The sequence below is a fragment of the Megachile rotundata genome, chromosome 14 (genome assembly GCF_050947335.1).
Source record: "Megachile rotundata isolate GNS110a chromosome 14, iyMegRotu1, whole genome shotgun sequence".
NCBI classification, from domain to species: domain Eukaryota; kingdom Metazoa; phylum Arthropoda; class Insecta; order Hymenoptera; family Megachilidae; genus Megachile; species Megachile rotundata.
In genome coordinates this window covers 14,481,237-14,508,695 of record NC_134996.1, presented here as the reverse complement: position 1 = coordinate 14,508,695, position 27,459 = coordinate 14,481,237, and the positions used below count along the sequence as shown (strand labels likewise).

Here is a 27,459-nt window from a genome sequence, read left to right as displayed (position 1 = left end):
CTTTATTTAGGACATTAGATCGTATCGAAGGAGACCTTTTATTAACCATGCCAGATATTCCGGAGCTCCAAGACCCGAACGTCACCGATGAGATGCTCGAGAAGAATAAAGAAGTGATCGAACACCTCGAGGAGGTGACCATGTCCTGGGGTGTACACATACAAAAGGTAAGATTTCTAAATAAAGTCAAGGAAATTAATTTATGCGCATGCATTACGGTTTAATTAAATGTTAGAACACCGTAAATTTGCACTCAAGGTCCTTCATGTCCTTCCAGGTCCTGGAATCGTTCCATTCGAAAGAGCCTCAAGGAAGAGGACCATTAGCGGAGATCGATTACTGGCAGGATCGAGAAGTCGGGTTACTGATGCTGGTGGAACAATTAAAAACCCCGATTGCCAAAAGAATTTTGGAATTATTGAATAAAGTGATGTCGCCCATTGCGTCCAACTTTGAATACTTTTACAGCGATCTTTGGAGAGACTATACCGAAGCTAGGGACAATAATAATTTCTTGCAAACTATTCTGAGACACTTCAAGGTATTGTATGAAAGTGAGAAGACCATTAGATTTTCGGATAATTAATATTTGTTAATGATAGCTGATCGCGGAATCGAAGTCCTTCAAAACAATCACTCAATCTATACCATCATTGACGGAAGGATTAAGAATGATTTGGATACTATCGCGTTATTACTGCGCGGAAGATAAGATGATGGAACTTTTGCAGCGAATCTCGTGGCAGCTGTGCCAAAACGTTATCAATAACCTATCGATCAAAAATCTGTTCAAGTAAGGTACTTCTACATTTTTGAAGATTCAAATTCCAAACAAACTCATACCGTAGACTGCCACTAGAGGAAATTATCGAGAGGACAGCGTGCGCCAGCACTATGATGAAAAGATGGAAGCTGTCGTATCTCGAGTACCGGAAAGAAATCGAAGAGTCCGGTAAAGGTAATCGATGGGAGTTCGATCAGAAACAATTGTTTCACGGAACAGAATACATCGCATCCGTCTGCGACGGATTGAACGAAGTAGCGAACGTGCTTCAAGATTTTTACAATATTTTTGGACCACACTTGAAAGCCATCATCAGTGACCCGGCACAAATCGATACCGTCATAAAAAGAGTCGACAGGTTAACTGTGCCCATTCTGGAGGCAGATTTTAATATTTTCGACGAGTTTAACAGGGACAACTGGGAGGCCACGATGATTTGGTTCTACGAGGAAGTTCGGTTCCTTGAGAACGAGGCGAAATTCTTTATCGACGAGTGTTTCATGGTGTTAATTAGCGCGGAAGATGCGCTGCAGACGCTTCTTACGTTCAAGGAGGTGAAAACCAGGGAGACTATTCATCAGCAACTTCTGAGGAAGTTTGATGTTATCATGCAACAGTTCAGTAAGGAAATTAGTATCGTCGAGGGAATTTTTAATAGAGGTGAGCTTTATAGAGATGATTCCGAGAGGAATACAATGCACACTGAAACCCAATCTTAATTAATTAAATGTTTGAAAGGAAAACGAGATCCACCACTATTAACATATCACCCTCCAATGGCCGGTGCCATATACTGGGTGCGACAATTATTCCAGCGACTAAAAACGCCAGCAATGACCATGCAAAGCATTCCAGAACTAAAGCACAGCGACATAAAGCTGTTAGCGTTCAGTCAGTATGTCGATATTGCCAAACAGATGCAAGCTTTCGAAGAATCGAAGTTTCAGACTTGGGCCGACAAGGCTGAGTTTGTAGTATTGAATACTATGAAAAAAAGTATTTTAAAAATGATCCGCTCTGAACCAGACAAAGGTTAATTTCACATTTTCTTTTACATCTTCGAATAAAATATTAATAGTTTCATTCTTGAAGGTGTGTTAACATTTCCGGACGAAACGCTGGCAACTACGAAGGTTCTTCAGATGACGAGAAAAATGAAGAGCAAACGTATGGGTTCGACTGTGTCGACCCCTGCGGGTTCGGTGCTGAAAGGCGACATGGTGTTATCGAAACCGAGCATTGGTAATTAACAATTATTTGTTAAATATGCGATAATTATACGTAAATATGTTTCATAGAAACGAGTAGTTCTGTGGGTGGAGGCTCGAAAGTGCTTCCAATGAAGAGATCGGACATCAAGACAGAAGGAAAGACATCTGTTATGTCTCAAAAAGATCAGAAAACTTCCGTCTCTTCGTCGATGGAGAGACAAGCTACTCAAGGGGCAAAAGTTACTTGGATGGATTTCATGAGCGGCTCCATTCTCGTAGAATGTCAGCTCCGATTCGAAGTCAACTTTCACTGGGATATTTTTGACATTATCCACGAGGTATCTCCGTAAAAAAGAGCTCATCCGTATACAATAATATTTTGCAACTTATAAACATTCGTTAATTCGAAGACGAATGTGAAATTGTTCTGAATGGAACAGGCTTTGAGAATATTATAATTCAGAAGACAATGTTACAGGCGGAATTAATGGAACTATTAGGCTTCGAATTGACCCCCATAGTGAAAGAGGCAGGTATACAAAAGGATCGATTGAGGACCGATATCGAAGCGACAGAGAGAGTCATTAATCAGTACAATCAAGCATTAGAAAAAATGGACAGGGCCGATGTACTGTAACTCACATATGTACATATCTACACATTGATACATAAGTAATAGTTTTATTTATTGCTGCAGATAATGCTTCTAAAGAGAACTCTGTCAAATATCGAAAAGAATATTCAGCCTGGACTATCGCGTTTCACTTGGAACTCGTTAAATATACAAGATTACACGAACAGTTGTGAGAAGTTGTTGAAAGATCTAGTTTCGATCGTCGACCAAGTAAATCTCATGAAGAAAGATATGGATAATAGAATTGATACTGAACTTCGAACTTATAATTTGTTCACGCTTCCTCCTGAATTGTACGACAGCGAATTATTGCCTTGCAAGGTACTTCGTTAAAAACTTGAATTTTTTACAATACTTTCAATTTTCGTCAGATTTCTTATTCGTTTTAAAGACGTATTTTGACGAGATACAAAATCGAAGAACAGAGCTCCTCATCGCGATGACAAAAGCTTATCACTCCATGAGTCCAACATTGATCAAATTAGAAAATCTAGTGCTAGGGACGTCGACGGGAAAGAGCCCTGCCATGCAACTTTATTATGAAAAATACGAGAAGAAGATATTCTCCTCGTTCATAGTGTACGTTATCTTCGATGATATGAATCAAAAAACAATGCCTTACTTTTTATTCCAAAGCAGTAATTAAAAGTGTGCTGATACTTGTCTGATGTTTCAGATGTATGACGATGAACCTGGTGTGTTTTAACAAGTTATTGATGTCCTCTAACATACTGTTCCAAGTGGACGCTGTGCTAATATCTTCAGAGGTCGTGCTACGACCATCTCCTGGAGACATGTACAACATCATTCTTCAGAACGTGAAAAACTTATTGGAATCGTTGAAACTATTCCCTAGATGGATGAATGGTACCTGTCTGGAAAACACACCGCAGAAACGAGACGATTCTGAACAGTTGACTACCATCACTTTCTTCGAGGATGTGATGAGTATTCAAGTAAATTGCATTTTTTAAAGAAGCGAAAACTGATTGGAAATTCTTTAATCTTTATTAAAGATTTCTGCGTTTAGGTTGAGTGTATAATTTTGTCTATACCTTTGCGTAGGTAGTGAATGATAATATACTAATAGTTCAAGGGTCAGCGCATAGACTAGCTCTGGAATGTTGGCACTATCTAATGAGATGGAAAAAATATAGTAATCTATGGACGTTCGATAAAAACCTGGCCGCGAAGAAGTTTGCTGCCACAGAGCCAACTCTTTTTCAATACAACGAGAAGTTCACTTTCTACGACAGCATTCTTGACGAGGTGAAGGAGATGGAACCTCACCACGATCTATACAGCATACGGTAATCTTTTTCTCTTCGAGACTTTTCATGAAAAGAAGTCATACAAATATTTCATAACTAAATTATCCTAAATTTCAACTAGGCTTAACCTGAACCCCTTATTAACGGGGATGAAGCAACACGCGAACGAGTGGAAGCAAGTACTCGGCAACTTTCTATTGGAAGAAACTGTCAGAGGAATGACTGATTTGCAAAATATCATAGAAAACTTCCGCAGCGAAGTGGAGATCGTAATAACAGGTTTAGACCGCTTTACATCAGTCATGCAAGCGATTTCTGATATAAAGAAAAGTGCGATTCGAGCTGAAGTTCGTATAAACACGTATCAGGTGTGTTCCTCGTTAACTAGTTAACTCTCAACTGCACGATTAATTATTAAATTTTAATTGACAATTTTAGGAGACCTTTCGGATCTTTCGCGTTCATAATATACCGTTTCCGGAGAAGGACGAGCAACTGGCTTACAATTTACAACGCGATTGGGAATCCCTCTATTTGGGTGCTTTGTATAGAGCTTCCACCCTAGAAAGCACTTGTGATAGATTTTCGGAGATGACTCAGCAGCAGATAGATCAATTCCTGGAAGAGTTAGTGGAATTTGCGAGGGACTTCGAGGAGAATGGTCCTGGCAGTGTCGGAGAGGATCTTGAACTTGGGTTGAGCAAAATGATCGTAGGTTTCCACTGTTCATATCCTCAACATAAATATCTAACATCTCCATCCAAATTCTTGACTATAATTTCAATCAGCAAAAAAGAGAAATTTAACAAAAAATTTTGCTTCATTCAAGGACTACGGTGCAGCGATAATGAAATTGGAAGAAAAACGTCAGAGCATGATCAATTCAGAATTGCTATTCGATCTTCCAGCGACCGACTACTCGAGTTTCTTGAAAGTGAAGAAAGATTACGAAGGAATGGAATTGCTATACGATTTGTACAAACAGCAGAAAAGTATGAGAGACATATGGGCTCAAACGCTGTGGGTGAACTTGAATCCTCAACAGCTGATCGATGGTATGGATCACTTCATCAGGGAATTTCGGAGATTGCCGAAATTTGTGAGGGAACTCAACATTGCGCCTGCTGTGGACTTGAACATGAAGAGTTTCAAGAATTCTGTGCCGTTGTTTATCGAACTGAAAAACGAAGCCATGAGAGAAAGACACTGGAAAGAATTGATGAAAAAGACTGGACAGTATTTCGATATGGACCCAGACAGGTGCGACGATGATCGAAAATGTGAATGAAGTGTACTTTCAGTGATTACGTGCTTTTCAGAATATTTTTCTTTGTAGATTTTTTTTAAGTACTGTGCTTATGTGAAGTGATTTTTGTTATGATTTATGAACTATACTTATATTATTATTGTTTAATTTTATTTTTTTGTGACAATATATATTATAATTTGGGAAAATGGTGGGAACATATTGCATAATTATTTTTTATGTACCATGTTCCTGCAGCGATTGATATTGTTGCAGAATCTTTTTGTTTAATTATTGTTTCTGACGGAAAATATTGAAAAATAGAATATTTAAGTAGTTAAAAGTATGGAACAGAATGAGATAGAAATACTCAGAGGGTGAGTTGATGCAAGTTACTGGTATAAATAATTATTGAAAATTCAAGTTCAAATTTGCATTGTCTTCAAGATTCACCCTAGAGAATATGTTCGCGATGGAGCTAGGAAAATATCAAGAAATTGCCAAGGAGATTGTAATGAACGCCGTGAAGGAACTTGCTATAGAAAGAGGATTGAGGGAATTAGCTGAAGTGTGGAAAAACTTGGAGTTCACAGTCGTAAAATATATCAAAGGTACCACTAATAATTTACTAATTTTACTACACCCACTTTTGATACAAAAAGAGATGAAAATTTTGAGCTTTTCTTTCGATCAGGTACGGAAGATCGTGGTTTCATCCTCGGACCAGTGGACGAATTAAATCAAGTTCTAGAAGACAACATGATGAACGTGAACGGAATGGCAGCATCTCAGTTTATCGGGCCTTTTTTGGCCACCGTACAGAAATGGGAGTACACGATGCACACCATCGCTGAGATTCTAGAATTGTGGATGCAGCTTCAAAAGAAATGGCTGTACCTTGAAGGCATCTTCGTCGGTGGTGACATAAGACTGCAGCTACCAGACGAAGCAAAGAAATTCGATGACATAGACAAGACGTTCAAGAAAGTCATGATCGACACATCGAAAAGGTTGAATGTCCTCGAATGTTGCATGATCAAAGGTACTGCCTACAAAGTAGCATTAACATCTTAATTACTGTTGTGACCAACATTTTATTTAGGACGAAAGGAGGAATTCGAGGCAATGATAAATAGTCTAGATAGATGCCAAAAGTCTCTGACAGACTATCTGAACAGCAAACGTGCAGTTTTCCCAAGATTCACGTTCCTGAGCGACGATGAACTATTAACTATTCTCGGCAGCGGCGCGGCAACCGCCATTCAAGAACACGTGGGCAAAATGTTCGATAATCTCGACAAATTTCGATTCGATCAGAGTGACAGTGATCGAGTGGTGACTACTGCGTTGATTTCTTGCGAAGGAGAAGTGATGGACTTTCGAAACATGGTTTTTGCCGAAGGGAAAATCGAGGAGTGGATGGTGGTTGCTTTAGAGGAGATGAAGAAGTCCAATAGATATTTGACTAAGAAGGCTGTCTACAATTATGGAAAGGTAATATTTGAAGTAGACGGTTTTGTCGAAATTTAAAGAGAGATTTAACAGATAAGGAAGCCGAGAACGGAATGGATGCTAGACTTTCAAGGGATGATGGTCCTCGCTGCTGATCAAATATGGTGGACGGCGGAGGTGGAAAATGTTTTTGATAAAATTTCAAAGGGACAAATGCGTGCAATGAAAGAGGTACTGTCAAGGTTAAATATGTTAGTCAAGGTCAAATATTTCATCAGAAATCGAAGATCAATAATTTCAGTTTAATTCTAATTCTCAGTACCTGACACAACTCAACAACCAGTTAAACGAAGTAGTGACACTGATGGGTGGCGAGACACTGACGAACAACGACAGAAAGAAATTCGACATGGTGTTGACCCTCGATGTCCACATGCGAGACATCATCGAAGGCTTCGTCAGAGACAGCATCATGGACCCTGCTGAATTCGAGTGGGAAAGTCAATTAAGGTTTGCTCTTTTCAGTCAACTATTTCAAGACCTTTAAGTGAGAGTCAGAGCCTAGTAAAAAATGACACAAAATAACATGTTGCAAGTGGCTGTTTACACGAGTGTAAATTTGTTACTAAGGTTCTATTGGGTTCATGACCTGGACAATGTCTGGATACACCAGTGCACGGGCACTTTCGAATACGGTTACGAGTACATGGGTCTTAATGGCAGACTCGTTGTTACTCCTCTAACAGATAGAATATACCTGACGATTACACAAGCCTTGTCGATGCAACTGGGAGGTGCCCCTGCAGGTCAGTGCTATAATAATTCATAAACAGATTCGCAGTTCTTGCGTAACTAACTTAACATTTGGAATACCTTGTCGTACATATCTGGGTCATACGTGGATATTTATTGAGATGTGTCCATATTAATGAGCATCACGACTAGCCAATTAGAAATTATTTTGTAGAGTGCATGGAAAATTGCTCGTGGGCACCGATGTATAATTTCTCGATTTAATATTTCCCTTTCTAAATTCAGGACCAGCTGGTACAGGAAAAACAGAGACCACGAAAGACTTGGCAAAGGCGCTAGGATTATTGTGCATCGTCACAAATTGTGGCGAAGGGATGGATTATGTGGCTATAGGCAAAACACTGAGTGGTCTGGCACAGTGTGGAGCATGGGGCTGCTTCGACGAGTTCAATCGTATCGATATCTCTGTGCTTTCAGTCATCTCCACGCAGTTGCAAACCATACGATCGGCTTTGATAGCAAATGCAAGCAGATTCATGGTAAAAAACAAATATACTTTCTTAATTATACCGTTATTTTAATACTTGTGTAGAATATTCATAGTACATGATAAGATGTCTCATATAATACCCGTCAAGTTTCATCTCCACGCTATCACTGAACCACGAACAAAAACCTTCCAAACCTCGACAATAATTTGACAAAAAGACAGAAAAAAATATGCAACGCAGCATTTTTTTAGTTCGAGGGACAAGATATCGTGCTCGACACGAAAGTGGGTATATTCATCACGATGAACCCGGGATACGCCGGCCGAACAGAACTTCCGGAGTCCGTGAAGGCGCTCTTCAGACCCGTTGTATGCATAGTTCCCGACAACGAGCTGATTTGTCAGATAAAGTTGTTCAGTTCCGGCTTCTTGACTGCCAAAGTTCTAGCCAAGAAAATGACCGTCTTATACAAATTGGCCCGCGAGCAACTGAGCAAGCAGAATCACTACGACTTCGGTCTCAGGGCACTCAAATCTGTCCTCAATATGGCTGGACAATTGAAGAGAACTTCCGGTGATCTGCCGGAGAATGTCGTGCTTATGAGAGCTCTGAGAGACATGAATTTACCGAAATTCATTTTTGACGATGTGCCTTTGTTTCTGGGATTGATCGCTGACCTCTTCCCTGACCTCGACTGCCCTAGGGTTCATTATCCAGACTTTAACGAAGCTGTTAATTTGGTGCTGGAGCAACAGGGATACAGTATACTCCCTATACAGGTGAGTTTATTTAGGAGATGTGATCTAGTAGAGTTATTCAATAAAAGAGAATGCAAATGTGGAAATTAATAAATTGGGTGAAATATAAAGGTGGACAAGGTTGTCCAACTATACGAAGTGATGATGACCAGACACTCGACAATGGTGGTTGGTCCAACAGGAGGTGGAAAGACAGTGGTGATCGAAACCCTTTGCAAAGCTCAAACTTATCTAGACAGACCGACCAAGCTATACACCCTAAATCCGAAGGTTTTGTCATATTTTCATATGTGGGATTTCAAGGCAGAAAGACAAACAATATTTTATTCTAGGCATGCACTGTGAATGAGCTGTATGGTGTGTTAGATCCAGCGACACGAGACTGGACAGACGGGCTTTTGAGTAAAATTTTTCGAGAAGTTAATAGACCATTGGAAACTGATAAAGATGAACGGAGATATATTTTATTTGACGGTGATGTGGACGCTTTGTGGATAGAGAACATGAATTCTGTGATGGATGATAACAAGCTGCTGACTCTGGCGAATCAGGAAAGGATCAAGATGCAGAATCATTGCAGTCTCTTGTTCGAGGTGACTCTTTCAAAGTTTAAAACTACAGAAGTCTGTCACAAAATTTTGAAAACTACTATTTATTATAAAAGGTAGGGGACCTGCAGTACGCCTCGCCAGCCACAGTGTCCCGAGCCGGAATGGTGTACGTGGATCCAAAGAACCTGGGTTATCAGCCGTACATGGACAAATGGATACGAAGCAAAAACGAATCGGATGTTGAATTCTTAACCGGAATGTGCGAGAAATACGTTCATGGATCGATCAGTCTCATTATAGAAGGAATGCTTGGCCTGCAGGCGGTTACGCCGCTTAAGATGATCATACCGCAAACCGGCTTGAACATGGTAACAATTAGGCCTTTATACTCTAATTAACTAGGCTGTTTATGGTGTTCCTAATCAATGAGAAGGCAAATTGTGTCTGTAGTCTAGACATTTGGTTACGTGGACAATCATGGTAAAACGAGAAATAGATTCAGTTCGATCTAATATTCGTTACAAATAAATTTTGTAACTGAGTGCTTGAAATGATCGTTTCAGGTGATTCAACTTTGTTACGCGTTGGACGGTCTTCTTTCGATTTTCAACGAAAAACCGGCTCTTGCGGCTCCTAAACCCGACGAAGACGAAAGCGTGGTGGCGGCAGAGCCAACGTACACCGTGCAGGAAGTTATCGAAGCGATGTACCTCCAAGCGCTTTATTGGTCGTTGGGGGCATCTTTGGTCGTCGATGAAAGACCACGTTTCGACGAATACGTGAAAAAGACTGCAGGTTTTATGCTGGTTCAAGATACTGACGATAAACCAGCAACCGTACGTAAGTTCTGATTGCTTTTACGAATTTAAGGATCTAGTCAATCTGGGGATATAGAGTTATTTATCAACAGGATACATCCCGGTGACGGAGAAAACACTGTACGAATACTACTTGGATGTTAAAAAAAACATATGGGTGTCATGGCGCTCCTTGGTCCCAGAATACGTGCACGACAGAGCAAAACATTTTTCAGAAATTTTAGTTCCAACTATTGATACTGCGAGAACCATGTGGTTCGTTCAACTGATGAGTGATCTAGATCGACCTGCTCTTTTGGTCGGTGAAACTGGTACATCGAAAACTGCCATAATCAATGAATTCCTGCGAAATCTGAGCGCAGAGAAATATGTAAGCATTTGGAGAAAATTATTACTCGAATGAAGATATGAATGTAGCCTTTGAAAAGCGAGTATAAATTGATACTTGTTACGTTTGCGTTAAAGAACCAGCTTCTGATCAATTTCTCCTCGAGAACGACTTCGATGGACGTGCAGAGGAATATAGAGTCAGTCGTAGAAAAACGAACGAGAGAAACTTATGGGCCACCGCCAGGCAAAAAGTTGTTGCTTTTCATCGACGACATGAACATGCCGCTGGTGGACACTTATGGCACTCAGCAACCTATAGCTTTGCTGAAATTCTTGTTCGAGAAAGGAGGATTCTATAGTCGAGATAAGGATCTTTCGTTGAAGTACATGAAGGATATGTGTACGTATCTACATAAATTTATGGTACCAACGTTCGAATATTTACAAAGTATCTATAACTGTGTTATCAGGTTATTTAGCAGCAATGGGGAAACCTGGTGGTGGTCGAAACGAAGTAGACCCCAGATTCATCTCCATGTTCTCCGTGTACAACGTTACATTTCCATCCGACGAAACTTTGAACTACATTTACCACAGCATACTAGCTGGACATTTGGAAATATTTGCAGAAGAAGTCCAAGCAATCGCTGGTGACCTGGTGCAAATTACATTGGATCTCTACCAGGTACCTTCTTTCTAACTCCACCTACCATATTCTATATCATTCGATTGCTCTCAGATCGTTACCAAAGAACTACTCCCAACACCGAACAAATTCCACTACATCTTCAACATGCGAGACCTTTCGAGGATCACGGCGGGTCTTCTTCAGAGCCACCCAGATTATCTGCCAACGGTGAAACAGATCATCAGAGTTTGGAGGAACGAGTTCACCAGGGTCATATCCGATCGTCTGATCAACAAAGAAGTAATTCTGAATATACATGTATGATGTGGAGAATAGTTAACTGAGATCAATTTCAGGACGCGGATATAGTGAATGGACACATTAAACACAGGATCGAAGAACGATGGGAAGAGGACCCTGATACAATCGCGTATGCTATGAGAGATCCTTTATTGTTTGGTGACTTCAGAAATGCGATTAACGAAGACGAACCACGATTTTACGAAGATCTATTAGACTATGAGGCTGTGTACAGTTTGTTTTTGGAGGTAACAGTTCCAAACAGGGTAGATCTGTAGGTTACTGGGTCACTAGGTCCAGTTCAGATCATCAATTCCAGATATTTCTACTTTCGTCTCCAGATGCATAGATCAATCATTTTCTGCAGATTTTCGAGGAGTACAACGAGAGAAACGTGACAAAGCTGCACATGGTGCTTTTCAACGACGCCCTCGAGCACTTAACCAGAGTGCACCGTGCTCTCAGGATGCATCGAGGCCACGTTTTGGTGATAGGTATCGGGGGAAGCGGAAAAAAGTCGGTGATAAATCTGGCAGCGTTCGCGGCAGGTTTTCGAACCTTCGAGATCGGTTTAACGCGCGGTTATAACGAGGCCTCGTTCCGCGAAGACATGAAGCATCTTTACAACACGGTCGGTGTCGATAATCGCAAGATAGTGTTCGTTTTCACGTCGTCGCACATCGTGGACGAGAGCTTCCTGGAGCTGGTGAACAACATGTTGATGACTGGAGTGGTACCGTCCCTCTTCAGCGACGAGGAGAAAGACGAAATTGTTAATTCCTGTAGGGAAGCGTCTGTTCAGGCTGGATTTGGAGTTACGAAGTAAAGTTCGATCGATGATCAACTAAACCGATGGTCAATTGTACCAATCATATTTTCAGGGAAAATGTATGGTCGTATTTTGTGAAGACGAGTTTAGAGAACCTGCGAATCGCGTTGTGTATGAGTCCCTCTGGAGACGCGCTTAGGACAAGATGTCGTAACTATCCTGGTTTGGTGAACAGTACCACCATAGACTGGATGTTCCCGTGGCCCGAACAGGCTCTGGTTGCCGTCGCGAACGTCACCCTCAGAGACGTATGTACTTTAATTTAATCTTTCCACATCTGATTAACTTTGCTTTCCAGAATCCGAATGTATCTCAGAACCACAGGGAAGAGCTGGTGCAACACATGGTGTACGTTCACAAGACCGTCTGCGACTACACCATCGATTTTCAGACGAAGTTACGAAGAAGGAACTACGTGACACCGAAACATTACCTGGACTTCATCGACACATACCTGAACTTGTTGGTAGAAACGAAGGATTATATAAATTCGCAGTGTGATCGTCTTTCTGGAGGTATTTTACTTACGATACGAGATAAAAGATTGTGCTATTTATATGGGAAAATGAAAAGGTATACAGAAAATTGCGGAGGCGTCGGTGACGCTGAACGAACTGAACGAGATTTTGGCGGTGCAAAGGGTAAAGGTGGCGGATCAGACAAGAAATTGCGAACAGCTGCTGACTTCCATCGGTGAAAGCACCGATATTGCGATGGAGAAGAAGCAGATGAGCGAGGAGAAGAGTAAGGAGATAGAGGATCAACAAAAAATTATTACTAAAGAAGAGACCGAAGCCAAACAGGCGTTGGCAGAAGCACAACCGGCTCTCGATGCTGCTAGAGCGGCTCTGAGTGAATTGGACAAAGCTGACATTACTGAAATAAGGTTTACTTTTTTCCCTAGCAGATTAATACTAAAAAATATAGAAACTCGTATCATCTTGTAATTTAGATCATTCGCAACTCCTCCTGAGCCGGTGCAAATAGTCTCGGAGTGTGTAGCGATGCTACGAGGAGTGAAGGACATTTCTTGGAAAGGTGCGAAAGGAATGATGAGCGACCCAGCATTCCTAAGATTACTTCAAGAAATGAACTGCGATAAGATCACTCTTAAGCAACAACAGGCGGTTAAGGCTCACCTAAAGAAGAGCAACAAGTTAGATCAAATGGAAATGATCAGTAAGGCTGGATTCGGATTATACAAGTTCGTGCTTGCTGTTCTCGATTACTGTGCCGTGTACAGAGAGGTGAGTTCAAGCTCGAAGTGCTTATAAGACAATTTGTAAACTAATTTACACCTTTCAGGTGAAACCTAAAATAGAGCGAGTGAGAGCATTGGAAGCAGAATCGGAACGAGCTCGAAAAGCCTTGGAAAGAGAAGAGCGAGAATTGAAGAAGCTCGAGAAAGCCATAGCAGAGTTGAATGCAAAATACGAGAAAGCAATGGAGGAACGTCAGAAACTACAAGAAGAGACGGACATTCTGCAAAGACGATTGGTAGCCGCCGATAAATTAATCAATGGACTGTCATCGGAAAATGAACGCTGGAAAAAGGAATTGGAAAATTTGCACGGACAAACTGAGAAGATCATTGGCGATTGTCTCATCTCGGCTGGATTCCTTGCTTATTGCGGTCCGTTCTCTTACGAATATCGGAATCAAATGATATACGAGGATTGGAAGAACAGCGTGATCGAAAGGAAGATTCCCTTTACGGAGAATTTTAGAATCGAGAGTCAATTGAGCAGCGACGTCCAAATCAGCACGTAGGATATTTCATTTTTCAGATTTTTATTTGAAATCATTCTCAAACGAATCTTCTTGTAGTTGGACCTCTGAAGGTTTACCTCCAGACGAATTGTCAGTGCAGAATGGTATCCTCACTACGAGAGCATCAAGATTTCCTGTATGTATCGATCCACAACAACAAGCTCTGAATTGGATAAAAAAGAAGGAACAAAAGAAGAACCTGAAGGTTTTATCCTTTATAGACACTGACTTTCTAAGACAAGTAGAATTAGCAATAAAGTATGGTCTGCCAGTGCTGTTTCAAGACGTCGATGAAGTTGATCCTGTTTTAGATAATGTTTTATCGAAGAACATTCAAGGTAATTAAGCTTCTTTATTTTAATATTTAATTAGAACGTGACGTTATGAATTACAGTTGCTGGAGGTAGAATGTTTGTTCTTCTCGGTGACAAGGAAGTAGATTACGACCCGAAGTTTCGGATGTATCTAACTACCAAGATGTCTAATCCCATGTTTGATCCCGCCTTATATGCTAAGGCTACGGTGATCAATTATATGGTGACCATAGGGGTTAGTTATGCTAATATTTTAACAAGAATTCCAACCTTTATCTAATTTTTCTAAAATCCTAGGGTCTGGAAGACCAACTGCTATCGGTAGTGGTGCGAACAGAGAGGCCAGACATCGAAGAGCAGCGTGAAACGTTGATCCTGGAAACAAGCGAGAATAAGAACCTTCTTCAACAACTGGAGGACAGCCTGTTACGCGAAATTGCCTCGAACAAAGGCAACATGTTGGACAACATCGAGCTAGTTGAAACTCTGGAGGAGACAAAATCGAGTGCCCACGAGGTGATGACAAAATTGTACCTAGGTGAGGTCACTGCCGCAGATGTGAACAAGCTTCGAGACGGTTATCGACCAGTGGCGAAACGAGGAGCAATATTGTTCTTCGTGTTAGCGGACATGGCGATAGTCAACTCGATGTATCAGTACTCGTTGATCAGCTACGTCGAGGTGTTCATTTATTCCCTGAAGAAAGCGTTGCCTGACCCTGCTCTTCAGCAGCGTCTCAAGAATATCATTCCTATGCTGACCAAGAACGTTTACGATTACGGTTGCACAGGGATTTTTGAGAGACATAAATTGTTGTTCTCTTTTCAAATTTGTGTGAAACTGGAGAAAGATCTGGGACACGTCAGCCAACAGGAGCTGGACTTCTTTATTAAAGGAAGTATTGTCCTGGAGAAGTCGCCCAAAATTAACCCTACTGATTGGTTGCCTGCTACTGGCTGGACGGATTTGCTCAAGCTGAGCACTGATTTCCCTGACGTTTTTGACAAACTTCCTCAGGAGCTGCAGGAACATCACGAAGAATGGCGGAAGGTGATTTAAAAATTTCCAAATTCCAGTCACATTTTCTTGAAAAATTTGCAATCTCTTCTCTAATGTTGCAGTGGTACGACTTGGATTCTCCAGAGTCCGAACAATTTCCCCTCGAATATTCTTCGAAATTAAAACCCTTCGAGAAACTGATGTTGATACGATGTTTCCGCATCGATCGCGTTTACCGAGGCATCATAAATTACATCAGCGAGATCATGGGAGAAGAATTTATCACTCCGCCACATATCAGCTTCGAATTGATTTTCGAACAAAGCACACCGACGATGCCTGTCATTTTCATCCTGAGTCCCGGTTCAGATCCATCGTCAGAACTGATGAAATTGGCGGATGCTTATGGTTGCGGGGGAGGAAAATTCAAATACTTGTCCCTTGGGCAGGGTCAGGAAAAAGTAAGATCTTTGTACTTCCTTGATATTAAAAATTTAGGTGGTGCTAACTTTACACTTTCGTCAAATTTCTATCTCTAACATTTCCAAATTTCAGACTGCAGTAGAGCTACTAGAAATAGCCGTGAACAGAGGGCAATGGTTAATGTTCCAAAACTGTCACCTGCTTCTCAGTTTCACAAGAGAGCTAGAAAAATTATTGGAAAACGTAGAAAAACCTCATCCCGATTTCCGTCTCTGGTTAACCACCGATCCAACGCCAAATTTCCCAATCGGAATGTTGCAACAATCCTTAAAAGGTTAATAGTTACACCTAACGCCAAAATTATGACGAGTAAAACGATGAAATGATTTTCAGTGGTCACAGAACCGCCGAGTGGATTGAAATTAAATTTGGAGAACACCTATCTGAAGATGACTCCTCCAGTGATTGAGAGCTGCGCACATCCTGCCTATAAGCACCTGATTTATGTGTTGGCATTCTATCATGCCGTCGTTCAGGTAATTCAAGATTCATAAGGAAGCCAATAGTTCATGTCGACAGATTAATAAAACGCGGATTGATTAACAGGAGAGAAGAAGATACGACAAAATTGGGTGGAACATTAATTACGATTTCAACGACTCTGATTTTAACGTGTGCACTACTATTTTGGATACTTATCTCTCTAAGGCGTTGGCTATGAAAGACACTAGGATTCCTTGGAATAGTTTAAAGTATTTAATTGGAGAAGTATGTTATTAAGATGAAAATTGCATGGTAAAATATTATGAAAAGAGTAATCAAAAACTGAGTACACTTTTTAATCAGGTGATGTACGGAGGAAGAGTAATAGACAGTTACGATCGTCGAGTGTCCCAAACTTACATGGACGAGTACTTCGGAGATTTCCTGTTCGACAAATTCCAACCTTTCCACTTCTACCACGACGAGCACGTGGACTACGTGATACCACCGGAAGGAGAACACGAAGATTACCTGAAGTTCATCAAGGAACTACCTCTGGTGAACACTCCGGAGGTTTTTGGGCTGCATCCAAACGCCGAAATTGGCTACTTCACCCAGGCAGTGAAAGAAATGTGGAGCAATTTGATAGAATTGCAGCCACAGACTGGTAAGCTAGTAATCGAAACACTCTTCAACCGTCAATAATTAGTAATAATTAATTTTAGTATGCTTGGATGACACGAGTAAGTCTGTTGTACAAGGAATATTGTAATCTTGCAAAGTATAATGATAATTCTGATATTTCAGAAACGTCCGGAGTTGGAATAAGCAAAGACGAGTTCATCGACAACATAGCCAGTGAAATATTAACCAAAGTACCTGAAGAGTACGATCTTATCAGGATACGGAAAAATTACGGGGTTTCTGTGACTCCAACTACGATTGTACTGCTTCAAGAGTTGGAGAGGTTCAACAGACTAATTCGTACGATGAAGAGAACCCTGTCTCAGCTAAGAAAGGTTTGCATCATTCATGTAAATTGAATTACTGCACATGAAAAATTATTTAAAATCGAATTAGGCTATCGCTGGAGAGATCGGTATGGATGCGGTACTGGAGAACATTTCTACGGCTCTGTACAATGGTGTGTTGCCAAAGGAGTGGGCTAAATTAGCACCAGATACGAAGAAGACTCTTGCAGGTTGGATGGAACATTTTGAAAAGAGGATACAACAATATAATACCTGGGTAAATAATATATTATCAAATGAAACGTTCTGAAATATTACATAGATTTTTATCATTGCAGTCAGGTACTAATGAACCGATAGTACTCTGGTTAGCTGGTCTACATATACCGGAAACGTATTTGGCAGCCCTAGTACAGATGTCCTGTCGCAGAAACAGTTGGGCCCTCGACCATTCTCTTATGTACACTGCGGTGTCAAGATTTACTATACCAGAAAAAGTGGAAGACAGACCTGACGAGGTAAATAAGTTCCTAAATTTCCATCATCACAAAATACACAGTAAAGAATGAGAAATCCCTAGGGTTGTTACGTGAGTGGTCTATACCTAGAAGGTGCCAGGTGGGACGTAGATGAGCAATGTCTAAAAAAATCGCACCCAAAGGTCCTAGTTGAACCATTACCAGTACTCATCATCTTACCAGTCGAAGCTCACAGACTCAGACTACAGGTACGAAATACATAGCATTAATTTTTAAGAAAAAGACGTTCGATAACCGGGTCTATGAATCACAGAACACTTTAAAAACACCGGTGTACACGACATCGAATCGGAGAAATGCAATGGGAGTCGGTTTAGTGTTCGAAGCGAACCTTGCCACGACGGAACATGTTTCGCATTGGGTCTTGCAAGGAGTCTGTTTAATATTAAACACGGATTGAACGTAGGATAATGAAGTGCATGAGTGGATGACATAAGTGAACCACGAAAAGTAATTTATTCTATATATTACAGATATTTAAATTTGGCATCTAAGGTATTAACTGTTACAGTGGAAAATAGACATTTGTAGTGAGATATATTAAAATATTTATTTCATGATAAGATTATTCATTTATGATTTTCCCAGTTCCCTTAAAAAAGTTTGTAGCCACCTATTTACATCAATTCGCCGCTTTTAATTCCTGACCATTCATACATTTAACCTGAGGCAAACACAGATTATAAAAAGAGCTGTCGACGAAGTTCTTGATGTCTTGCCATTTCACCCAATGATAAGCTTCCAATTGTTCGCTGTTTTTCGCTCTGCCAATGAAATGCGGATCAACGATTAGCATATAGATGTTCTTCGCACCCTGGTGAATGCCTACTATACATTTACTAGAACAATCTCTGTCTCCTCCCATCATAATTGGACTACCGAATTCCTCGAAGTGTTGTTTGATTGCTGGTATCTGTTCCGATAACGCTGCGCCGCTTGGAACGTGGATGATCTTGCTGAGAACCTCGTACAGATGATTCAACACGAGACAAACCTAAGACGTATCGACCTGTTTACTTTCTCCTGTGGTGAAAATAACGCTTATCGAGCGTATCACCAATGTGTGGTCTTTTTATTTCGCAACAATAACTGATTTACAATGGCTGATTTATTAGTATAATATGCATGAATTTAAAAACTCCTAAAAACTTACTTCGAAGCTTCCTATCCATTCTCTTGATCCAATAAAAGATTCTCCTTTGTCTTCCAATGCAACAAGTATCTCCTGTATACGTCTGATACTAGGAACAGACTGATCCAACTTCCCATTCATAATGACCCAGGAACAAATTGTTTGCAACGTTCTGTACCCGCATCCCCACCCCTAAATTCGATAGCCTTTCCTTATTATTCAATCAAGAGACATATTTCGTTACAAACCTTGTCGTTAAAACCGTCACAACCATAGTGCCAGTACTCGTAATTTCCACGGATCAAGAAACTGGTACCAGGTTCCGGTGGAAGAACACCTTGATGGACGTTCTTCAATAAATCGCTCGAGTAATCATGGCTCATCCTATACGATTACACAATCAGACTAAAAAAAATGTACCGAGAGAAATTCTAACATTCCAATGTCTATGTGCAGAATAAAATTTTGAAGTTCTAAACTTCCTAAGTTCCGAAATTCTAGATTTAATCTTTCAGAATTCAATCTCTCAAGGTCCTAATTTTTTAACGTCCCATTCTACTAAAGTCCCAATCTCCCAATGTTCTAATTTCTTAAAGTCCCAACCTCCTAGAGGCTTACCAGAATTTCAAGAACCAAAGATCCCAAAAAATCAAAGTACTCGTAAAAAATGTCGGCAAAATATAAGCTATTCGAAGGACTAAAAAGGCTAGGACGATGCGTTAACGATGAGCTCGATACTAAACAGAGCGCGAAACTTCGTATTTCCCGGTTTGCGAACGATTCGCGGCCATTCTGCGTATTTTTATGAAACTCCTAACCTATCTAACAAAGACGTTCGCAACATTTAGCCATCGTAATGATTCAGTGAAAGCGTTCACCTACTAGGAAATCGTAATCTTCGCGTTACGTGTATCACGATCGAAAGTACTCGCGAGGGAAGCGCAGCACAGCCTTTATGATAGGCATTAAATTGTGGCGTTACCTGGAAGCACCTTTTCACGGTTCATCGACGTTCTCGTCGAGCAACAGTGAATTTGATAGAAACGTCAAACTCCGTACGCAGTCACGCGCACTTCGTTTAGCGTTTCTCTCGGTGACGATCAAATATACGCTTCTCGGTTACACGGTGTGGCGTTACTGGAACCGAAAGAAAAAAGAACGACAGTGTCGAGGTCGTCGGCGAAAAGCTGATCAACAGAAATGGACACTGGAATCTCATAGCAAAATGCCAATCGGTCAACACGAACACAATGCTGTATGGATAAGAGAAACGGACAACAAACAGTGGTAAGCAACAGCGGAAAAAAACTACGAAACGCGTACGCTCGTAGAACAGACGTGGAGGCACGTTAACATTTTTGGCAAGAGGAAAATGAAAGCGGTAATCTCGTGCACGGTAAGTCGTTGCAAATCGTATGCTCATTCTTCTTATTGAATTAGCGTCCTATCAATTAGAAGCATGAATCACTCGAGCTGTTTTATCGCGGTGCATTTTGACAGCAACGCAATAGACTTACCGCTTTTATTGATTTGCCCCTTGATTAACTACGAGATTACAGCTCATTTCGCGGGAACATTTGTACTCGTGGCTTTTTGTTTATATCGTATCGGTCGTTGCTTTCTATCAATGAAGGTCGCCACTTGGGAATACTGCCAAGTATTTTAGGTTATGTTTATTATGTCACCTTAATTAAGCTCAGTATTTCACCATGTATTACTTGTGTGCTTACACCAGAACGGTAATCTAGTACTTCATATCGTATCATCTTACTCATTTTTTTTTTAATCTTCCTTAATGTTTTCGCTACTGGCTGAAATTTCAGTTCACTACTTTTTTATCAGAAATATATCTTTTTGACTTTTGTGCTCTGGAACGCTTAGCTTTCTTGCTAGCCACTACTTTGACATATCAGTTATAAAACTTGATTCAACATCAGACTTACTTCATAGGAATATAAGTATAACAGCAATGTTAACAATGAACAAAGTATTACATATCTATTACCAGCAGCGAAAGTGTTAAGTGCATTGGTATTTTAGACACAGTACATATTTATGTCCTTATTTTGTTGGAATGATATACATTGTAATTTATTTGTTTGTTAGTGAAAAATCAAGAAATGATTGAGGCGTAAGGTGTGCAACAGAATAAAAAGTATGTATGGTGCAGTTCGTGAGGAAGTCTCTGAAAGTTGGTTGCACACGTATGACTTGAGCAGTACGATGATTCCTAATGTTAGTTCGCCGATAAACAATGAGGAACATTTTTGCAAGTTTATCTTATACAAAGAAATTAAAGATTCAAGGTATGTTATATGTTACAAAAATATTCTTGTATTATCGTATCTGTTCATTTCATGTTTTTTTCCAGAGTACGGATATGGGATATTATCATATTGATACCGAACCTCTTGTTTTTCTTATTTATCGCGATCAGATTTAATAGAGCACGGCTTAAATTACGAGCAACGAGTAGTCCGATATTTTTAGCTTTTTATGGACTTGTAATTTGTAACGTAGTGATCTCGGTGATACGATGCGGCGTTTCGATGTCTGTAAATGCAGCAGGTACAGTTGGAGGCAAAGTGGATAAAGTACTGTGGATTACAGTAAGATTTTTTCTGTTATCCACTGAGATGAGCGTGCTTATATTTGGTTTGGCTTTCGGTGAGAAACAGTTTGAGAACCCTAATTTAAAATTAGCTGTTGAATATCCCACATACACTGCTTTTGTTTATAGGACATTTGGATAGTCGCTCGAGTATTCGTAGGGTATTACTTGCCACGTCGTTGATAGCACTGGCTTTTACGATAACCCAAGGGACTTTGGAATTAATTTTACCAGATGATACATTCCGTATTCCTAGTAGAAATTTTTACGTATTTGGTCATGGAGGCATGATGTTTTGGTTCTGCAGCAGTCTTGTTTTCACAATGGTAAAATTTTGCAAATTTTCTAAGACACTTCTTACATTCTCAATTATCTTAATGCTTCTTATGCTTGTTGCAGATATACCTTTTTATATTGATACTGCCATGGACACGGTTAAGAGATCGCTTAACTCTTCCAAGTATGTTGATATCATTGCATTTGACTGTTAGTATCGATCAATATGTTATAAACCATCTTTTATTGCAGCAAAAAAAAGTTTTTACATTTATGCTGGTACATTAGCCATGCTAGACCTAGTACAATCAATTGGGGCAGGCTTTTTAAACTACACACAAAATCCTGTGGGATTATGTATTGTGGATTTTACTGCAGCCGTCTACTTGACCCTTTTCACGCCTTTAGTTTATCATACGTTTCTGTCTGAATTTTTTGGGTAAGTTGTCTCAGGTTTAATACATGTTAATTTATAGAAGGGACTAACGAGTTCCATTACAGGGTTTCGCAACCTTCCATAATGTTCTCGTACAAGGCGCAAGTGGACGATGCAATGGATGAAGACACAGTGTCCTTGCCGCATCAGCAAAGTTTCTCTTCGTTAAGAACAGACAGCGATTATATTTATCAGGTCCATACTGCATCTATTCACATGCCTCTATACGATTCGCAAGCATTAAAATCATCTCCTACGAAACATAAAACCTCCATACACTCCTTAGCGTCTCCGAAGGACTTCAAAGTCGGTAGTGGACATACCTACGACTCCCGGGTCGCTTTGTACCGATCCCCCTCCGGCATCAAAAGTTTTGCCAGACGTTTGAGCGCAGAAAAAGCAACTTTCGATTTCAAGAATTACCCTCTAACGAAATCGGACAATTTTATCGATTCGAAAACAAGCGCGCCAGATCTAAGGTTTCCCAGTACCGCTTGGAAAAGTAAATCTACCTCCCAGTTTAAGTATAGCGGTCCCAGTAGCGTATCGAATTTACTCTTCTCCCCAAATACCGCTAGCAATTTCCTTTACAAATCCGGAGCAAACGACAGCCACACTAATCTGTTTTCGCTTACGAGAAAGGGCAGTTTAGAACACCAGAGAAAAGGGTCTGAGGGGAATGTACCGGCTCGATTTTACGAGATTCCACCGCTCGAAACCACCACGCTCGTTCAGGAATCTTTAATGAAGGACAAAACTGTTGACAGAAAACAATCGAGACCTCTAAAACACGCTAGCACTGAAATGTCCGAGGTGGACTTAGAAGATGTGTTGTCTGATCCATCGGACGTTTCTAACGTTACCCAACAGTTACTGTTCAAATCTATCTCTTTGACACACGAGGACACGTTCAAAAGACGTAAAAAAGAACAGAAGAAAAAAGAGTCCGGTGGTTTGAGCGATTATTTATTGTCTCTAACGACGCCAAGCGCGCCTAAACCCGTAAAAGATACCGAAGTAGATCCTAGCCCTCCTCCTGGTCACATGAAGTCTTATACGCAGACCGAGTCGCTGTAAATATTTTGTTAGAGCTATCGGTGTATCATCTAAGTCATTACGTGTAGTTGTATATAAGAGCAGTAATTTTAACATTTTTTTTATGAATTTTAACCATTTGGACGTGGGATGGCGGAATTTAAACGTACTTGTTAATAACTACATGTATTATATGGTATAATATATAGAGGAGCGCACAAAATGCTTTGTTATCTGTATATACAGCATGTTTTAGATTTTAATTAAACTCGTTAATGTAGCCAATGCACTTGGTTTTATTTATTTATACACTAACTTGGCAGTGGATCGTGCTAACACACGTTAATTGGTTTTTCTATTTATGTTGCAAAGTCGGGTGAGTTTATACTTTTTCACTGACGCTACCATTTTTCTTCTCTTATTATTTATTTTCAAGAAGTTGCTGGAAAGGGTAAATTTATACACACATACACGGTTTGTTGCAGACAAGACATTGTAGGGTTTTGGTCTCAAAATTTCTCAGCCCCTAAATTTTCAGTTTTCTAAACTTATCGATCTGCAACGTACATGTTAAACTTCCACCCTACAAATTATTTGCAATTCTATTATAGCATTGAAACATTACAGTACATCCTCAAATGAGCGTAGCCAAATGACGAAAAAGTACTAACACAAAAAGTAATCTAAGTATGACAAAATTTACCGTAGAATAAATTTTAAAGTTGATAAAAAAAAGAGAAAAAAATAATTCTTTTGTTCGCAGAATCACAGTGTTTATGACTCGACCCAATTCGACACAAACTCCACACCAGTGAATCCACTCTACGCAGCGTCTCTTCAGAGTCCAGATAGCATAACTGGTTACAGTATAGATAGTCAAGAAGGCCAAACTCAAGCGAACGGTTATCAACAGTGAACGTATCGTGTAGACTAAGAAAAGAACAAAAATATGGATTCAACGATTGTTCAACGACGTTGAAGGTGTTCCAAAAAAACCAATGTTCGATTTTCCTGTCTAAAAGGATCAGGATGGAACCGCCACGAGTTTATTTCTCGTATGATTCCAACGATTGAATCTAGTCGCTCTAAACGTTCTCAGAGCGTTAACGTGATAAACGGCAGGAACGTTTTGATTTCTTTGTGATAGCATCGATCGATCGCGAAGAACCCCAAGGAGCTGTTCTAAACATGTCCCAGCAATTGAATTTCTTCGCTCTACGTACTTAATCGGTTAGAGAATTCGTTTTTGTAGAAGGAAAGAAGTCTTGTGTAGAAAGATTGGCGTAACTTATTCGAGGTGGGACCCTAGATTTAGTTTAATTTAGGCAAGGTTTCATACTAGGTAATAGGTGGTCTTTGGAAATTTAGAATTTGGGGGTTTGAGAATTAGGGTGTGTGATTTAGGAAGGTATGGAAATTGGGGTGGATATTATACACCTCCTTTACAAGGGAATGAGCAACCCCAGAAGGAATGAAATGGACCCATCTTAGCCTAATTACGCCAATGCATCTAACAAACATTTGAACATCAGTATCGAATCGTATCGATGATAAGCGACCCCACACGCAAAATTCGACTCCATCGAGGATCATAAATTTCTAATTAATTACTTATCATTTCTCCGTCCTCTTCACCAAAGAGACCTTCGATCGCGGGTATATCGTACACGCAGGATCGAGCACGATTAGCGCCGAATGTTCCTCGCTATTTTCCTACTTTTTGCATTAAGAAAAAAAACCTTTCGATCGGAACGACGCAAAGGACAATAGAAGCCGTCGAGACGAGCACGGCCACGAGGATCGAAACATAATTAAATTAAGTCTAGAGTAAGTGATAGAGTATACTCATGCTGGTAGATGCAATTTTGCTATACAACTTTACTGTACTCGTGTAAGCAAATGAGGAATTTGTAAAGTCGAGTTACTCTATCGCTAGATTTGGTTGGTCTAGTATACTCTATCACTTAGGTTTGAAGTCTAAGTTACATTGGTATTGCAAGGAGCATGGCAGTGCTGGTATCTTCTACTATCTAGATTCGAAGCATAGTAGTAGGATTACTGCTCTTACCTATACTAGCGTCAGTATACTCTATGTAGATTTCAAGTCTACATCTGGTATTACAAGTTTACAGTGTATTCTCTGCCGAGTTTGAAAGCTAGTAATAGGACTACTGTTCTTACCATGTTCATACACTAGGTAGTATATTGTACGATATAGAAGCATAATTGATACAAGTAATAGAGTATACTAGCACTCGTATATTGGAGCAATGGGAGAAGTGTGTCAATATTCAAAAATATCCCAGAGTTCCAATATCCCATGTCCTAGAGTTCCAATATTGCAACTTTCCCATCACCCAAAGTGCCAATCTCGCAAAGACCCAATATCCCAAATTTCCTATTTCCCAAAGTACCAATATTCCACAGTTCCAATATTCCAAACTCCCAGAGTTCCAATATCCCAAATTTCCAACGTTTCAGAGTTCCACACCTCAAATTCCCTGCAACCCAAAGTGCCAATATCCCAAATTTCTGATTTCTCAAAAGACCAATCACCAATCTTCTTCCACTACTCCAACCTACTAACGCTAACGTACCTACTCAATTCTGTCATCTCTACCGATGCAAAAAGTACCAATCTCTGATCGTTTACACGAGTACTATGCATACAGTATACTCTACCAATGTAACCTAGACATTAAGGAGAAACATCCTTCGATGCTTCGCTATAACTAATTACGAAGACTCCATCCATCGTACATGTATATAAATACCCTGTACTCTAGTGTAAAGAATCGTGCTATTTATATATTAATATATACATATACATACGTATGTATTATACATGCATAAGTAACGTTATATTTATCGATATTGTATGTCCGTACTCGTAACGTGCTAGTTTTTGGCAGACTCGCGTCGGGCACGGCTAATTGATCAGCCATTTTTTTCTCAATTTGATACGAAAAAGCGGCGATAATCTCTGTTGATTTTCAACGATCAGTATGTTGAAACGTTGGAGAAAGGAATACTCTTTTATCTTTATTTCTTGCTCTCAAATGGATCTCGAATCTTTCTACTTTAATTTCACGACGAACAAATTTTGTACCATTTAGAGTTTAGGTAATTACACGTTGAGCGCCATGGGGTCACCGGTGACAACATTCTCAAATTTTCAGTTCCCTTGCATTTCTTAATTTTCACATTCCCTTTCCAACTTCTCAAGTCCCTAAAATTTCCAAGATTTCAAAAATTTCTGCATCTGCAAGTGGAGAATTTCAGGTAGACCATTTAAACCGTGGCAATTGACGTGTGAAGCGATATAACGTTGAACTCGAGGATTTTAATTGACCTAACGACATCGAGTATCCAAATAAGGTTATCATTGGCGTCGAAGCGATGAAATTAGTAGCAATATAACTAACCATGTATTTTATAGTCTGATCCGTTTTGGATTTGTAAATACGATCGGATTCGTTCAACTAGTGACAAACAAGCAACGAGTCTCTCTGTCAATTTGCGGTCGGTTCAACTTCGCACTTTGAACTACTGTGCGTGGCTCGAGAGAAGTCTCGCGGATCAAATTTGCTCAGAGTGCAAAAGACACGCCTCGCGTATCTTCGAGCCGAAGCTACAACGTTCATATTATCGACTAGGCTTTTAAAATATTGCCGTCGCGAGACTTCTCGCGGGACGCGCACTCGTTCTATCTTGTACTCGTAACTGTCTGACAATGTGATGTCTTTTCTCTAGTTTACTCTTTCTTTTCCTTTGTTTTCTTGGTGATTGTCAGGTGGGTTGTAAAAGGCAATACTTCGAACGCGTAACAGCGATTATTATAATTAATGAGAATAAAATTACATTTCAATCGGATGGTGATTTTTATACCTCTTTCCCTTCCATGCTTTTATAATTCGTAGAATGGGGTATCATTTATTGATAATTAGCTACGTGAAAATACTAGGGAAGATCACGCGATCATAAATTAATGAAGCTGTACATTTTAGTATTAACCGAAGTGGCTCGTACATTAAGGTTTATGAGGGGCAAATTAGAGAAAGCTCTATGGTGTCTCCATCACCTTTTTTGTTATTTAATGCCTAAATTTAGTCAATCTTTACGTACGAAAATTGCTAAAAAAAACACGAAGAAATGTAGCTCAATTTTCATAGGCCGCTGTTTAACCTAATCGATTTCGATTGGAAGAGTATCGGTGAAAGGTCAAACGACGAAAAGATGGAGGCGATAAGAGGGCTATGACTGAGGCGTTGATTAAACCTTGGCAGGAAGAAAGGTTCAGAGACTAGATTTCAGCCACTTAAATTTTCGCCACGCGATACGCTCGTGCTATAAATACAAAGTGCATGCATGCGCATTATTCGCGCTCCAACTTGCACCACCTTTTCATGGACAA

At 40.1% G+C, this 27,459-nt stretch overlaps 4 protein-coding genes across 11 annotated transcripts; 3 read left to right on the top strand and 1 right to left on the bottom strand.

Moving 5' to 3' along the window:
- The first annotated feature begins 34 nt into the window (after positions 1-34).
- On the top strand, positions 35-661 carry LOC143265771 (dynein axonemal heavy chain 10-like). Its single transcript, XM_076539682.1, has 2 exons — positions 35-167; positions 278-661. Exons 1-2 carry the CDS (start codon positions 48-50, stop codon positions 584-586), a joined length of 429 nt encoding a protein of 142 aa, XP_076395797.1. The 5' UTR covers positions 35-47; the 3' UTR covers positions 587-661.
- Positions 597-18,118, top strand: Dhc98D (Dynein heavy chain at 89D). Its single transcript, XM_012296433.2, has 49 exons — positions 597-793; positions 849-1,444; positions 1,523-1,816; positions 1,877-2,026; positions 2,083-2,333; positions 2,474-2,623; positions 2,693-2,950; positions 3,021-3,208; positions 3,306-3,585; positions 3,695-3,939; positions 4,022-4,268; positions 4,339-4,611; positions 4,730-5,160; positions 5,594-5,757; positions 5,841-6,188; positions 6,249-6,640; positions 6,692-6,829; positions 6,918-7,108; positions 7,229-7,404; positions 7,637-7,890; positions 8,094-8,621; positions 8,712-8,870; positions 8,933-9,193; positions 9,265-9,519; positions 9,715-9,991; positions 10,062-10,339; positions 10,435-10,699; positions 10,770-10,984; positions 11,039-11,227; positions 11,284-11,475; positions 11,595-12,049; positions 12,109-12,304; positions 12,355-12,571; positions 12,630-12,942; positions 13,009-13,303; positions 13,362-13,822; positions 13,884-14,164; positions 14,221-14,375; positions 14,438-15,190; positions 15,262-15,600; positions 15,695-15,896; positions 15,956-16,098; positions 16,169-16,330; positions 16,409-16,712; positions 16,853-17,064; positions 17,126-17,293; positions 17,355-17,534; positions 17,597-17,743; positions 17,809-18,118. Exons 1-49 carry the CDS (start codon positions 672-674, stop codon positions 17,953-17,955), a joined length of 12,897 nt encoding a protein of 4,298 aa, XP_012151823.2. The 5' UTR covers positions 597-671; the 3' UTR covers positions 17,956-18,118.
- Positions 17,993-20,334, bottom strand: Ufsp1 (UFM1 specific peptidase 1). 5 transcript variants are annotated; one of them, XM_076539681.1, is made up of 4 exons: positions 20,205-20,334; positions 18,936-19,071; positions 18,709-18,879; positions 17,993-18,549 (listed from the first exon to the last, which is right to left on the bottom strand). In XM_076539681.1, the coding sequence occupies exons 2-4, from the start codon at positions 19,068-19,070 to the stop codon at positions 18,178-18,180; spliced, it is 678 nt and encodes a 225-aa protein (XP_076395796.1). In that variant the 5' UTR covers position 19,071; positions 20,205-20,334; the 3' UTR covers positions 17,993-18,177. The 5 variants fall into 5 exon arrangements, with proteins under 5 accessions (XP_076395796.1, XP_003700157.1, XP_012151844.1 ...); XM_003700109.3 differs by lacking the exon at positions 20,205-20,334 and adding an exon at positions 19,670-19,810; XM_012296454.2 differs by lacking the exon at positions 20,205-20,334 and adding an exon at positions 19,670-19,804 and having other exon boundaries at positions 18,936-19,092.
- On the top strand, positions 19,834-26,918 carry LOC100882982 (transmembrane protein adipocyte-associated 1 homolog). Of its 4 annotated transcripts, XM_012296478.2 has the most exons (8): positions 19,943-20,083; positions 20,794-20,993; positions 21,059-21,354; positions 21,428-21,624; positions 21,698-21,758; positions 21,827-22,013; positions 22,076-22,205; positions 23,809-26,918. In XM_012296478.2, exons 2-8 carry the CDS (start codon positions 20,845-20,847, stop codon positions 23,959-23,961), a joined length of 1,173 nt encoding a protein of 390 aa, XP_012151868.1. In that variant the 5' UTR covers positions 19,943-20,083; positions 20,794-20,844; the 3' UTR covers positions 23,962-26,918. The 4 variants fall into 4 exon arrangements, with proteins under 4 accessions (XP_012151857.1, XP_012151868.1, XP_012151852.1 ...); XM_012296467.2 differs by lacking the exon at positions 23,809-26,918 and having other exon boundaries at positions 19,834-19,974; positions 22,076-23,330; XM_012296462.2 differs by lacking the exon at positions 23,809-26,918 and having other exon boundaries at positions 22,076-23,330.
- Positions 26,919-27,459: the final 541 nt, after the last annotated feature.

Bases quoted from the DNA above. Each gene is read 5' to 3' on its own strand.
- Ufsp1 (XM_076539681.1), bottom strand. From the start codon at position 19,070: ATGAGCCATGATTACTCGAGCGATTTATTGAAGAACGTCCATCAAGGT. The intron at 18,880-18,935 runs GTTTGTAACGAA...TATCGAATTTAG, and splicing joins GTGACGGTTTTAACGACAAG to GGGTGGGGATGCGGGTACAG. The intron at 18,550-18,708 runs GTAAGTTTTTAG...GATACGTCTTAG, and splicing joins AATGGATAGGAAGCTTCGAA to GTTTGTCTCGTGTTGAATCA.
- LOC143265771 (XM_076539682.1), top strand. From the start codon at position 48: ATGCCAGATATTCCGGAGCTCCAAGACCCGAACGTCACCGATGAGATG. The intron at 168-277 runs GTAAGATTTCTA...ATGTCCTTCCAG, and splicing joins GGGGTGTACACATACAAAAG to GTCCTGGAATCGTTCCATTC.
- LOC100882982 (XM_012296467.2), top strand. From the start codon at position 20,845: ATGTATGGTGCAGTTCGTGAGGAAGTCTCTGAAAGTTGGTTGCACACG. The intron at 20,994-21,058 runs GTATGTTATATG...GTTTTTTTCCAG, and splicing joins AAAGAAATTAAAGATTCAAG to AGTACGGATATGGGATATTA. The intron at 21,759-21,826 runs GTATGTTGATAT...CTTTTATTGCAG, and splicing joins AGATCGCTTAACTCTTCCAA to CAAAAAAAAGTTTTTACATT.
- Dhc98D (XM_012296433.2), top strand. From the start codon at position 672: ATGATTTGGATACTATCGCGTTATTACTGCGCGGAAGATAAGATGATG. The intron at 15,897-15,955 runs GTTAATAGTTAC...AATGATTTTCAG, and splicing joins GTTGCAACAATCCTTAAAAG to TGGTCACAGAACCGCCGAGT. The intron at 16,713-16,852 runs GTAAGCTAGTAA...CTGATATTTCAG, and splicing joins AGAATTGCAGCCACAGACTG to AAACGTCCGGAGTTGGAATA.